The sequence below is a fragment of the Panthera pardus genome, unplaced genomic scaffold, assembly GCF_024362965.1.
Source record: "Panthera pardus isolate Hobbes unplaced genomic scaffold, ASM2436296v1 HiC_scaffold_24, whole genome shotgun sequence".
NCBI lineage: Eukaryota > Metazoa > Chordata > Mammalia > Carnivora > Felidae > Panthera > Panthera pardus.
The window spans coordinates 23,728,517-23,741,833 of NW_026526810.1; the positions used below are offsets into that span (position 1 = coordinate 23,728,517).

Genomic DNA, 13,317 nt, shown 5'->3' on the forward strand with positions numbered 1-13,317 from the left:
TCTGAACTTTAAAAACACATGGTATAGATTTCTCTGCTTTTAGACTTTTTTGTTGCAGAGGTAACAGGAGACTCTGAACCCAGAAGTGTAGGGGGTGGTCAAAGAGCCTTGTGGCGGCAGATTCTAGGATGAAGCTGGGCCAGTGCCAGACCTGGAGGCACATGCATTATTGACTGAGGGGAAGGCTCTTCAGCTTTTTCCAGCAATAGCCTATTACCTGTCACCCTCTGCTCACTCAAGAAAGATTGTGTTAACCTGGAATTGTGGAGGAAATTGATGGGGTCTGACCAGGGGTAGCCCCAGCTGTTGCTGTCCCTGCACTGCTTACAGGTCAGGATAGGGTTTCAGGGTCAGTTCAGGAGAAAACCCAACCCACCAGTGCAACCAAAAAAGGAGGGAGCCTCACCTACACCCAGGGTTTTCACAAGCCCCATCTTTATCCCTCCTGCCTTCTGAAAATTGAGCTCCAAGCTCTAAACCCAGCCTGTATTGTAGCAGTGAGTTATCTTTATTTTAAATCACGTTTGGTACTCTGCACTTAGTCACTTTTCCCTGTGACCTACACTTGAAATGTGAACTTGATCAGTATCTCCATTAAAAAATAATCAGGGCTAGTGTGTATGTAATTTTTCCTAGTAATGATTTTATAGACAAGCACTGCCTGGCAATTCTAGAAGGAAAAAAAATACCAGTGGGCTACTAAGGTAAGGATGAAACTGGAGGTGTTTCTTGGATCAGGCTTTTCTGAACTCCCCAGTCCTGTGTGGTGAAATACGTTATTCAATTAGGATTTTGAATGCTATGACTGATCTGCCATCTCACATCAAAATACTCCCAGGGTTTCTGGTGATAACTGACAGCTATATACACAAAACATGTAGGAGAGGAAGCTCAGGTTACTGGGGGTACAAAGCCCTCCCTATTTAAACAGATGTCTGCCAATTAGCGTCAAAGCACCAGCCCTGGCTCCTGGCTCTTCAGACGTTAAACAGACAACAGGTTTTCGAAGACAAGAGCCAGAAGTCGGGCTAGGCGTGGAGAACTAGCCAGTTCCCACTCGCTGCTTCTAAGCCCTGGTGACCTGCGTCTAAGCCTCCTGGCCGAGGCTCCCACCCGTCGTGCCTAAAATCCCCGGTCTCTGTCTCGATTCTTTCGGAGAATCTAAGCGGCGTCAAACTTGCCGTTTTGGGGGATTTGCCCAGTGGCCTGCCAGTTCAGACGAGATAGCCTCGGAAGCCGGCTCTTGGCTTTCAGCTGCACGTTCAAGATTCAGTGTAGCGGGACTTCCGAGAGCCGCCAGTGTTCCAAGAAAAGCTGCCCGGGGCTGGAAGGCGCCCTTCGGCCCCGGAACCTTTGGTTCCCGACCGTGGGCCGCGCCGGCAACGACAGGGGCCTTCCGGGGAGAGGAGTGGGCGTGCGACGATGGCGGCGCCGGCCCTGAAGCACTGGCGCACTACGCTGGAGCGGGTGGAGAAATTCGTGTCGCCGCTCTACTTTACCGACTGTAACCTCCACGGCAGGTGGGGTTCCTCCCGCCCAGGGCGCCGGCCGGCCGCGGCCGCGCGCCTCAGCCTTCCCTTCCGGGGGGGGAACTCAAGCTGCGGCCACCGGGGCCGAGGGATGAAGTGCCCGCCGCCGACTGGGCAAGGCCCCGGGAGGAGGGGTCGGGAGACGCTGTGCTGTGGGGCAGCCTTCCCGGCGGCGGGTCAAGGGCGTCCCCATCCGCCGACTGGCCCACGGGCGGCAAGGGGCGGCCTCGAGCCCGCGCCCACCCGTCCCTCCCGCCCAGACTCTTCGGGGACAGCTGCCCGGTGGCCGCGCTCTCCAGCTTCCAGACGCCCGAGAGGCTACCGTACCAGGAGGCGGTCCGGCAGGAGTTCCGCCCCGCGCAGATCCGCGACAGCTTTGGACCCACGTGGGTAACGCCCGGGGGCAGGGTGGGGCCAGCGGGCAGCGCCCCTCCCCTCTCGCTCACCCCCTCTAAGGGCCACACCTCCATTGCGGCCTTAGGTCCTAGACAGCCGCTTGGGGAGGAGCAGCGCCCTCTGCTGGAAACAGCTCCCTGGTCTCTCAGTTTCCGTGGGAGAGTTTTCATCCCCCGCCCCTCCCTCCTCCCAGTACCTAGACACCCGTTAGGAAAGGCACTCTAGCACGGATTACAGACCCCTGACTTTTCTGCCTTTTCCCCTCACCTTGCTGCACACCTTGTTGCTCCTTTCTTGTGGATCAAAGCTGACTACCTTGTGACGCTGCAGATGCTTGGAGACAGTCTCCAGTCCCTGCTGACCCTTAATCCGAGGAAGTATGGCAAAAGGACAGGGCTTCGACCCCCTAGGCCCATCTCAATGGCTGTCTTGCAGATGGTGGACCTGTTGGTTTCGGGTGGAGCTGACCATTCCGGAGGCATGGGTGGGTCAGGAAGTTCACCTTCGCTGGGAAAGTGATGGAGAAGGCCTGGTGTGGAGAGATGGAGAGCCTGTCCAGGTGAGGAGCCCTGCCCTAGGGATAGGTAGGGCCCCATTTCAGCCCTTGTCTGTGAAGAAGCCACAGCTTAGTGGCTCTGCCTGCAGGGTGGTATCAGGATATCAGGATTGGGGAAGTTGCCACTTGGGCCCCAGTGTAATTGGTCCCTCTCATAGTGGGAAGTTCAGTGGATGGTTTTAGGTCCTAACATAATTAGTGCTAAACCAACAGCTGCCACTGACTGGCCACCTTCCCATTCTGGGCTGAATATAGTTGCTAATCAAGCACAATAATAATAAATACAGCAGATCCATTTATTAACCCTCTACTAGGTGTCAGGTGCCAAGACTGTTGGCTTTGCAGACCATAACACTTTTAAGTTTTTCATAAACTAGTTCTTATTATATGTAGCATATACTTACGAGGGGAGACTTTCAAATGGTTCTCGATGGTATAAAGTATAAATGCAAGTCCTCTTCCCCTGAAGTAATGGCTCTCTCCCTGCCACACCATTCCCAGTTCCCCAGATATAACTATTGACTGTCTTGTTTATACATCCACCCATATCAGGTTTAATCTTTACAGTCCTATGTGGTGGGTCTTTATGCGCATTTACAGATGAAGAAACTGAGATCTAGCGGTCAGTTCACTTGCTCAGCCTCCATTCCAATTAGACTAACTTCCTGTCTCAGGATAGGACTCTTGTTCTTTTTGTATGGAAAGATGGCAAACCCCTCCCTCCCTCTCTCTCTCCTTCCATTGGCTCAGCAGATGTCTCCTGAGTGCCCTCTCTGGGCCAGGCCCTGTACTAAGCACTGGGGATTTAGCAAGGAATGAGGCAACCCTGCATCTGACTTCATAGAGTTCCCCTTCAAATACTTATTCAGTGGTACAGAGGCCACCAGAAGCCATACCCAGACATCCTAATACCTGCCCAGGACCCTTCCCATAAGACCAGGGGCTTTTCTGCTGGTAAATGGGTGCCATTTGTGCTCATGGCACTCCAGCTTCTGTAGGGGTTAGGCACTGGCTACCAGGGGTCCCCAATTTGTCAATCCTGGCCTTGCATGGGAGAGAGGAGCCAGGGCTGAGGACTAGGCAGAGAGGCCTGGCCTCCCTCAGCTTAAACTTCACCTGAACTGTTCAAAAGCCTCAGGCCCTGTCTCTCACTTCATTCCTCATAAGGGTTTGACCAAAGAGGGGGAGAAGACCAGCTATGTCCTGACTGACAGGCTGGAAGAAGGAGACCCCCGGAGGTGAGTGAGTTCCTGTGCTCTAGTTGACCACCAGTAGTTGAGGAAGAGCTGAAGTCCAGCGTGACCCAGAAATGCCAACCTCCAACACAAGCATCCTCAAATCTCACAATTTTTAAAAGAATAGGATTTTTTTTCCTGCCTAGAAAGATAATATCTGCCTTCTTGTGGTAAATACAGGAAAGCACAAAGAAGTAAATGACTCCCATTATCCCATCACCTAGAGATGACCGTTATTAACATTTCAGCCTTCACCACAGGAACTCATTCAGGCATAGTTCTTACTAGTTAAGGTTGTATTTCTTTGATATTTTGCATTCTGATTTTTTCCGTCCCATATTATAACATGGGCATTTTATGTCACCATTAAAAACTCCAACATAATATTATTATATTTTCTACTATTTATTTTTATTGTTTTATTTTTATTTATTTTTTAGAGAAAGAGAGAGACTGAGGGTGAGTGGGGGAGGGGCAGAGGGAAAGGGAGACAGGATCCCAAGCAGGCTCCAGGCTCTGAGCTATAAGCACAGAGCCTGACACAGGGCTCTAACCCACGAACCGGGAGATCATGACCTGAGCCAAAGTTGGATGCTTAACTGGCTGAGCCACCCAGGTGCCCCTATTTTTATTTATTTTTTGTTTTTTATTTTTTTATATGTTCATTTATTTTGAGAGAGAGAGAGCGTGCGCACACACATGCGTCTGATGAGGAAGGGGCAGAGAGAGAGGGAGAGAGAATCCCAAGCAGGGTGCTGTCAGAGCAGAGCCTGACACAGGACTTGAACTCACGAACCATGAGATCATGGCCTGAGCCAAAATTAAGAGTTGGATGCTTAACTAACTGAGCCACCCAGGTGCCCCTCTAATATTTACTGAACACTGTATCTGATGCTCCCAGATACTAGGACAGGGTTAGCGAGTAATCTGGTCCTTGACAGCAAGGGGGACTCACAGATACTTACAAAATTACAAAACCAATGGCGGCTCTGAATGCAAATACTGGGAGCTCAATATGGGAAAGCTGTTCCAGATTTAGGAGAGGGGTGGGAGGTGGATTAGGGAAGGCTTCCCCAAGGAACTCGTGTTTGTTCACTGAAGTCTAAGTAGAACCACAACACAGACTACTGTGCCACCCCAAAGAACGGCCCTGCCCCATATTGGCTGCTGGCTTCTTGCTCTGAAGGATTGGACCTGGAGGATCCAAACACGTTTTTAATCGGCAAAGAGGGTTCTGAGACCAAGGGAGTGTATTGTAAAGACAGCTGTGGAAATGGAAACAAAAGGCTAAGCAGCAGCATAATTCACACAGTTCCGAACTTGGCTACTCATTGACCCTGCCCAAAGCAGGACCCTCATCAGCAGAACATGACCTTCTTGTCCACACACCTCAGATACTGTGGGATCTGGGTAGTGGATCCTGGAGGCGAACAGGGAGAGGCCAGATGGATGCTCCCTTGGTTCTGGCTCCCCAAGCCCCCAGGATCTTCTGCTAGTCCCTTGGCCTGAGGTTGCCTGTCCACATTCGTAGCCTGACCCTCTACGTGGAAGTAGCCTGCAATGGGCTCCTGGGGGCCGGGAAGGGAAGCATGATCGCAGCCCCTGACCCAGAGAAGATGTTCCAGGTGAGCCGGGCTGAGCTGGCTGTGTTCCGCCGGGATGTCCACAGGCTCCTGGTGGATCTAGAGCTGCTGCTGGGCATAGCCAAGGTACTCGACACCCCTATCCCACCTAGTCACTCTAGAGCCCTTCCTGGCCCCCAGGAGCAGGCTATTTCTTGTGTCAGATAGTTGGGAGTCTGGGAATCCAGATTAGGGAGAGTGTTTCTGCCTGCTTGAGTACCGAAAGGATTTCCCTATGTAAAGGGGAGGAGGGAGACAGTGCTAAGCAGGGGAAACCAGAAGGAGCAAAGGGTCAGAGGTAGGGAGGAGCTTTGCTGAGAGCCATTGAGAGGTCAGCCAGGGCCTAATTCTGGAGACTCAACTTGGTTGAGACTGGGATGAAGGGACAGAACCCTGCTGCAGGGCCTTGGGGAGGACAACCAGCGCAGCTTCCAGGCCCTGTACACAGCCAACCAGATGGTGAACGTGTGTGACCCTGCCCAGCCTGAGACCTTCCCAGTGGCGCAGGCCCTGGCCTCCAGGTTCTTTGGCCAACGTGGAGGAGAAAGTCAACATACCATCCATGCCATGGGGCACTGCCACATTGATACAGGTAGGGCAGCAGCTGGCCAGGTTGGTGGGGGAAGCAGGAATGCCCTTGAAGCCCTGGATGTGCCCTGGAAGCACTGTGTCATCCCCAGCAAATTCTTACCCCTATTGGACCTCAGTTTTCCCCATTTGTAAAATGGGGTCAGGGGCCTGGACTGTGTCGCCTCATTTATTCTTTCGACAAAATCTGATGCCCCATGTGGCCCCCTGCCAGATAGTGGGAGGTAGGAGTATAGAGACTGGTGACTGTAAAATAGGCAGACAGAGTTGGGGCCATAACGGAGGAAGGTCAGGAGAACTCAAGAGAGGCTCCCTGTAGGAGGTGATCTTGGAACTGAGTGAGAATGAGTAAGTTTGACAAGAGTGTCCAAGTCCTCAGACAGGAGTGGCCTAGAAGTAATTAAGATAGGGGCTCAAGCGCAGGGGCAGGCTTCTAGCTTTGGACTTGATGAGTTTGCAGCATCTGTGAGGCTTATGGGAAATCTACATTTTTACAAGCTCCCCAAGGTACTGATTCCGATGCAGCTAACATTTCTGAACCACAGAACAAGGGCTTTCTCTGCTGTGCCAAGGTTTGCAGTGGAGTGTGGGGATTCTGGGCTGGTAAGGAAGGATGTGAGGCCTAGAGGCCAGGAGGCTGGAGGGCTTTATGCAGGATAGCTGGTCCCAGCAGGTCCATCTCGGGATGCTGTGCCCCCCTGTTCTGGGATATCCCTCAATGTGTTAACACCCTGCCACCTTTTATAGAATCCTTTCGGGGGTGGGGTGGGGTGGGGTCTCAGCCTCAGAGTGAGGCTATTTCAGGGTGTGGGGCCTCCATTTCCTGACCTATAAAGCTGACAGCCTCCTTTCCCCACCCCCTACTTGCACCTTGCCGGCGTGTTTTGAACTGAGAGCTCGGGAGGGGTGCCACAGGGCCTGGCAGGGAAAGGGGCCTGGGGTGGTAGGGGGACAGCCCTCTGGAGGCCCAGGCTGGGCCTGGTCTGGTGCTGGGAGCCAGGGATGAGGCTGGAGATGTGTGAGGAGTTGTGGACCTTGCTGCTCTCCCTCCACCTCTGCGCCCCTCCTGTCCAGCCTGGCTTTGGCCCTTCAAGGAGACTGTGCGAAAATGTGCCCGGAGCTGGGTGTCAGCTGTGCAGCTCATGGAGCAGAACCCTGAATTCATCTTTGCCTGCTCCCAGGTCAGAGGGACAGCCGTGTGGGGGCACCTGAGCCCAGTAGGTCCAAGGGTGAGGTTCTGAGGGCTTCTGAGGAGGAGGACTCTTCCCCACCTTCAGCTGCCCACTGGCTCCAGACGCTCAGGCCTGGGTGGTGTCCTGGTCACTTCTGACCGGCTCGGGCCCCATCTGCCCACAGGCGCAGCAGCTCGAGTGGGTAAAGAGCCACTACCCTGGCCTGCATGCTCGACTCCAGGAGTTCGCCTGCCGCGGGCAGTTTGTGCCTGTGGGGGGCACCTGGGTGGAGATGGTAAGTACTATCTGCACCCCCTCCACCTCAGGCCACACTGTCAAAATAGCCTTCCCCACTCGGCCTTGCCGGTAGGTGGCTTTCTGCATGCCCTTCATACCCCCTCTGTGGCAGCACTTACTAGTCCACGGAGTCCCAAGGCCCGGGACCCCAAGGGGGAGGAGGGCCTCAAGTACTGTGGCAGGCTGTCTTTGTGACCCCACCCTGGATACCTCCCCTTCCAGCAGGCAGACAGTTGGGCCTGATGGGAGGAGATGGACCCCTCTGGGCACTGGCTGTAACCCCTATGTCAGCCGCAGTTTCTCTTACACGTGAGGTGGGGGTGGCCAGATCTCCTGCCTATTCCCCATCTATGCTGACGCCGGCTACCTCCGTCTTCACTCCTGCCAGGATGGGAACCTTCCCAGTGGAGAGGCCATGGTGAGACAGTTCCTACAGGGCCAGAACTTCTTCCTGCAGGAGTTTGGGAAAATGTGCTCTGAGGTAGGCTGGGAGCTGCTGCACCTGCGGGCAGATGGGGTTGGAGCTTGACCTTGAGAGGCTGAGGCTGGGGCTGTTCCACCAAGAGCCCTGGTTCCCCTGTCCCAGAGGCCCTCTTCCCCGCAGTTCTGGCTGCCAGACACGTTTGGCTACTCGGCACAGCTCCCCCAGATCATGCGCAGCTGTGGCATCCGGCACTTCCTGACCCAAAAACTGAGCTGGAACTTGGTGAACTCCTTCCCGGTGAGCAGACCTCAGGGGACCAGGGGCCCCACGTGGAACGTTCATCTCCCCCTCATTAAGGGGTCCTGGACAGACCACCCAACCCCCACCCAGAGAGGCCGTCCCTCCCCAGGGTTACACAAAGGTAGGACAGGAATGCCCTGACTCTGGCCGCTCTCCTATCTCCCTACCCGCAGCACCATACTTTTTTCTGGGAGGGGCTGGATGGCTCCCGTGTGCTGGCCCACTTCCCACCTGGCGACTCATATGGGATGCAGGGCAGTGTGGAGGAGGTGAGGGGGCACCTAGTGGCTGAGGTGGGGGGGGGGGCGGGGGCGGCAGGCCGGAGAGGGCTGGGTGTCCTGTTCTCAGCTGACCCATGTTGACCTATCCCCGCCTGTCCAGGTGCTGAAGACCGTGGTCAAAAACAGGGACAAGGGGCGGACCAACCACAGTGCATTTCTCTTCGGCTTTGGGGATGGGGGTGGTGGCCCCACCCAGACGATGGTGGACCGCTTGAAGCGGCTGCACAACACAGATGGGCTGCCCAGGTTGGACCTGGCCCTCCGGCAGCCCTCACTGTTCACTTTGCCCTTGCGCAGCCCTGCTTTCTGCTCAAACATCGGGTCCAACTCCTCCACTGAACCTGATCCTGCTCCAATCCCGGACCACTGGCCCTTCCCAGCTCCCACCCTGGGGGAGGGGTGGGGAAAAAGCTGATGGTGGGAAGGAGCTTAAATCTACCAGAGAGAGAACTCTCCTGGCGTGTCCAGAACTGGCTTTGTGTGGACAGGGAACTTTCTGGGGGTGGCTCCTTTCTGTTGGGGCTGGATCTCTTGTCCACTCTGGCGTGGAGGAAGGGTGAGCCACGTAGTAGCCCCAAGACTGGGAGACCCAGGCTGTGGTCCCCCTCAGGGTGCAGCTGTCTTCTCCGGGGAGACTCTTCTCGGCACTGGAGACCGACTCAGGGCAGCTGTGCACATGGGTTGGGGAGCTCTTTCTGGAGTTACATAATGGCACCTACACCACCCATGCCCAGGTCAGGAGCTGGTCATTGAGCCCAGCGGGGAGGGTCTGCAGAGGGTTAGAGGAGGAAGTGGGGGATAGAGTCTAGTCTAGACCTGGGGGAAGAGGTTTGTGTTCCAGGGAGGCGCTGAGGGGGGAAAAGTACCGGAGCTGAGTGGGTCAGGGGCCTGGAGGAGAGACAGGGCTGGGTGTCCCTGAAGAAGGGTGGGTGTGGGCTGAGGGGAGAGGACGAAGGCATGCGGGGCAGGTCAGCCACAAGAGGCTTTATCCGGAAGGCCCCGGGGAGCCTCAGGTTCTGAGCAGGGGAGGGCTTGGAAGGTGTCCTGGGACAGATCCCCCCCCCCACCCCAACCCTGCTCAGATCAAGAAGGGAAACCGGGAGTGTGAGCGGATCCTGCATGACGTGGAGCTGCTCAGCAGCCTGGCCGTGGCCCGCAGCGCCCAGTTCCTGTACCCGGCGGCCCAGCTGCAGGACCTCTGGAGGTCAGCCTGGCTTCTGGCCCCTGCCACCAACCTGACCTCCTCCCCGACACCTCTGTGGCCACCCTTCCCGGCCTTCCCCATCCCTGTCCTTGGCTCCTGCAGGCTCCTGCTCCTGAACCAGTTCCATGATGTGGTGACCGGCAGCTGCATCGAGCTGGTGGCAGAGGAAGCCATGTGCCACTATGAAGGTGAGGCTGATGACATTCCCACCGCTGTCCCCGATGGCAAGGGTGGAGCCCTGAGGGTGTCCTATGGGATACTCAGGGGTCGTCCCAGACCCACTGCCCACCCGTGACCAGCCAGTCTCTCCTCAGACATCCGTGCCCATGGCAACACACTGCTCAGTGCTGCAGCCGCAGCCCTGTGTGCTGGGGAGCCAGGTCCTGAGGGCCTCCTCATTGTCAACACGCTGCCTTGGAAGCGCACTGAAGTGTTGGCCCTGCCCAGGCCTGGTGGGGCCCACAGCCTAGGTATGAGCTGGAGAGAAAAGCTGCCACTGCAGTAGGAGGGACCGAGGCCCGACCCAGAGTTGGGGACGCTGCCCTGGGGGTCGCTGCCCTGGGGTGCCCCAGGCTGGAGAATAGTAGTGGAAGTATCTGCCCCTCCTCCCGCCCCCGAGCAAGGCTCCTAGAAAGGGCAGGGAGGCTGCACTGATACCTACGCCTCATCCCCAGCCCTGGTGACAGTGCCCAGCATGGGCTATGCTCCTGCCCCCACCTCATTGCAGCCCCTGCCGCCCCAGCAGCCCGTGTTTGTAGTGCAAGAGGTAAGTGTAGGCACGTCCTGGTGGGCAGGGCCTGTCCTGGGCCGTCCCTAACAACATGGGGATGCTGAGCTCCCCAGCCCGGAGCAAGTGGTAAGGTGGGGCTGGGCTGGGGGAGCTGTTGGTTGTGGGAAGCCCCTGCAGACTCAGCTTCAAGGACCCCTCCCACCAAGGCTGACGGTTCTGTGACTCTGGACAACGGCATCATCCGGGTGACGCTGGACCCAACCGGCTGCCTGACGTCCCTGGTGCTGGTGGCCTCTGGCAGGTGCCAACTCCTCATTGCCCTCTTCCGGTGCCTGACAAGTAGACCCCAGACCCTGTTCCCTCTGTCTCCTGGCCACAGCACTACCGACGGCAGCCCTTCAGTGGGTCTGGACTGCAACCCACACATGAAGCAGGGCAGACTGGGCTAGGAATCCCCTTGTCCTTTGGGCCTACTCTCCCTGCCCCCACCCCACCTTAAGCAGCTGGAGAGACCAAGGTCATAAAGTTCGAAAGCACCAACCCCGTGTCCTTCTAGGGAAGCCATTGCTGAGGGCACCGTGGGGAATCAGTTTGTGCTGTTCGATGATGTCCCCCTGTACTGGGATGCATGGGATGTCATGGACTACCATTTGGAGACACGGTACGCCATGGGCAGGACCCGGGCGGTGGTGGGCCCCCTCCATCAGCCTGCCCTGGCTCAGGTCTGCCACCCCGCCCCACAGGAAGCCAGTGCGGGGCCAGGCAGGGACCTTGGCAGTGGGCATCGAGGGTGGCATGCGGGGCAGTGCCTGGTTCCTGCTGCAGATCGGCGCCAACAGTCGGCTCAGCCAGGAGGTTGTGCTGGATGTTGGCTGCCCCTACGTCCGCTTCCACACCGAGGTAGCAGAGGGCAGCGTGGTGGGCGTCCTCCCCCAGTGTGGCTGGTGAGGGGGGAGCCGCCCAGGCCTGTGTGCGTCTGGCCTCCCACTCCAGGTGCACTGGCACGAGGCCCACAAGTTCCTGAAGGTGGAGTTCCCCGCCCGTGTGCGGAGCCCCCAGGCCACCTATGAGGTCCAGTTCGGGCATCTGCAGCGGCCCACCCACCACAACACCTCCTGGGACTGGGCTCGATTTGAGGTCTGACATGGGGTGGGGTGGGGGTTTGGATCCTGCCTGGCTGGGGAGGGCGTGGTTGTGTGGTGTAGAGTCAGCAAACCGTGATCAAGATTTGCTGGCTCCTACCTTGTGCTAGGCATTGTTGCTAAATGCTTTGTTTAGTTTGACACTCATGCGTATTTGGTGGGGTAAATTCTGTTAGGCCCATTTCGCAGAGGAAGAACTGAGGCCCGGACAGGTTGGGTGGTGTGCCCAGGGTCTCCCGTAGTGAGAGCTGGAATTCAATCCTGTGGTCCCCAGGGCTGACCCTCACGGTAGTGACGGGAGCTCTGGAGCACGAGGAGGCAGGGCCACCAAGTGAGTCTGGGGTCTGCCCTCCAGGTGTGGGCCCACCGCTGGATGGATCTGTCGGAGCACGGCTTCGGGCTGGCCCTGCTCAATGACTGCAAGTATGGCGCCTCAGTCCGAGGCAACGTCCTCAGCCTCTCACTGTGAGTGGGTGCCCGCCAGGCCCGGGGTGCTGGCGTGGGGGCGCAGGTCTTCCTAGGCCAGAGCTGACGCAGCTCCAGCCCGGCCCATACCCACCCTCCCCACCCCAGCTTGCGGGCACCTAAGGCCCCCGACGCCACCGCTGACATGGGACGCCACGAGTTCACCTATGCGCTGATGCCGCACAAGGGTGAGGGCTGTTGCCGGGCGCTTCTCTGCCCTTCTCTGAGCCGGTTTCTCGCAGCGGCCGGTGAGGAAAACGCCAGCACACTCACGCCCGTACCCCCATCTCCAGGCTCATTCCAGGACGCTGGCGTTATCCCCGCTGCCTACAGCCTCAACTTCCCCCTGTTGGCGCTGCCTGCCCCGGGCCCGGCGCCCGCTGCCGCCTGGAGCGCCTTCTCGGTGTCCTCGCCTGCGGTAGTGTTGGAGACGGTCAAACAGGCAAGGGGCCGCGTGGCGCCGGGGGCGGGCTCCCCGGCTGGGTCCACCCTCGGCCCCGCCCACCGCCCGCCTCCCTCCGCAGGCGGAGACCAGCCCCCAGGGCAGCACGCTGGTCCTCAGGCTGTACGAGGCCCACGGCAGCCACGTAGACTGCTGGCTGCACACGTCGCTGCCGGTTCAGGAGGCCGTCCTGTGAGTGGGGGCGCGGGGTGGGGGTGGGAGTCCTGCCCTCGCGGGGGCCTCGTGACCCCTCCTGTTCTCCAGCTGCGACCTCCTGGAGCGGCGCGACCCCGCTGGCCACCTGCCCCTTCAGGACGACCGCCTGAAGCTCACCTTTTCTCCCTTCCAAGTGCAGTCCCTGTTGCTGGTGCTGCAACCCCCACCAAACTGAGCCTCTTGAGGGTGGGGTTTTGTTTGTGGAAGGCCTGGGGGGGGGGTGCTCACTTCCACCTCCCCAGCCTGATTCATCACCTCTTGAACAATAAACCCTTGACTCAGGAACCCTGCTATAGTCCCTGCTCACTCCCGAAGGGCCTATCCCCAGACTCCCAAGGGAGGAAGACTTTGCCCCAGGCATTTGGGGGCAAGGGCAAGATCTACAGGGTCTGGGTTGCAGCCCCTGGGAGAGATTTGGGATTTCAGCGACCACAGGGTGGCTAGGGGACCTGTGAGAAGAAGTTCCTCCCCTGGGGAGGAAGCCAGGGCTTCTGATGAGCCACCCACTAGGAGAGGAGCACTGACCAATGTCAGTGCTGGGAATTCTGGACTGGAGGGCCTGCTGAGGGCCGGGATCTCTGCGCTACCTCTGACAGGCTGTACCTGCAGAGGCAGACTACTGCGTGAGGGACAGGGCCCTGAGGACGGGGATGGGGCTCAGTCTGCCTTGCCCCAGTGGCTCTCCTGTCTCCAGGGTCAGGCAGCAGGTCCTCCCAAC

At 57.8% G+C, this 13,317-nt stretch overlaps 1 protein-coding gene across 6 annotated transcripts; it reads left to right on the forward strand.

Moving 5' to 3' along the window:
- Positions 1-1,282: 1,282 nt before the first annotated feature.
- On the forward strand, positions 1,283-13,058 carry MAN2C1 (mannosidase alpha class 2C member 1). Of its 6 annotated transcripts, none has more exons than XM_053888834.1 (26): positions 1,320-1,520; positions 1,790-1,915; positions 2,361-2,484; positions 3,649-3,719; positions 5,248-5,425; positions 5,741-5,930; positions 7,001-7,155; positions 7,283-7,393; positions 7,784-7,876; positions 8,000-8,116; positions 8,293-8,388; positions 8,501-8,646; positions 9,011-9,134; positions 9,483-9,604; positions 9,707-9,792; positions 9,919-10,074; positions 10,279-10,370; positions 10,541-10,635; positions 10,891-10,995; positions 11,078-11,234; positions 11,328-11,471; positions 11,832-11,941; positions 12,050-12,129; positions 12,235-12,383; positions 12,466-12,575; positions 12,648-12,884. In XM_053888834.1, exons 1-26 carry the CDS (start codon positions 1,423-1,425, stop codon positions 12,772-12,774), a joined length of 3,162 nt encoding a protein of 1,053 aa, XP_053744809.1. In that variant the 5' UTR covers positions 1,320-1,422; the 3' UTR covers positions 12,775-12,884. The 6 variants fall into 6 exon arrangements, with proteins under 6 accessions (XP_053744807.1, XP_053744808.1, XP_053744805.1 ...); XM_053888835.1 differs by having other exon boundaries at positions 1,330-1,520; positions 7,001-7,107; XM_053888832.1 differs by lacking the exon at positions 12,050-12,129 and having other exon boundaries at positions 1,283-1,520; positions 7,784-7,813; positions 12,648-13,058.
- The last annotated feature ends 259 nt before the right edge of the window (positions 13,059-13,317 follow it).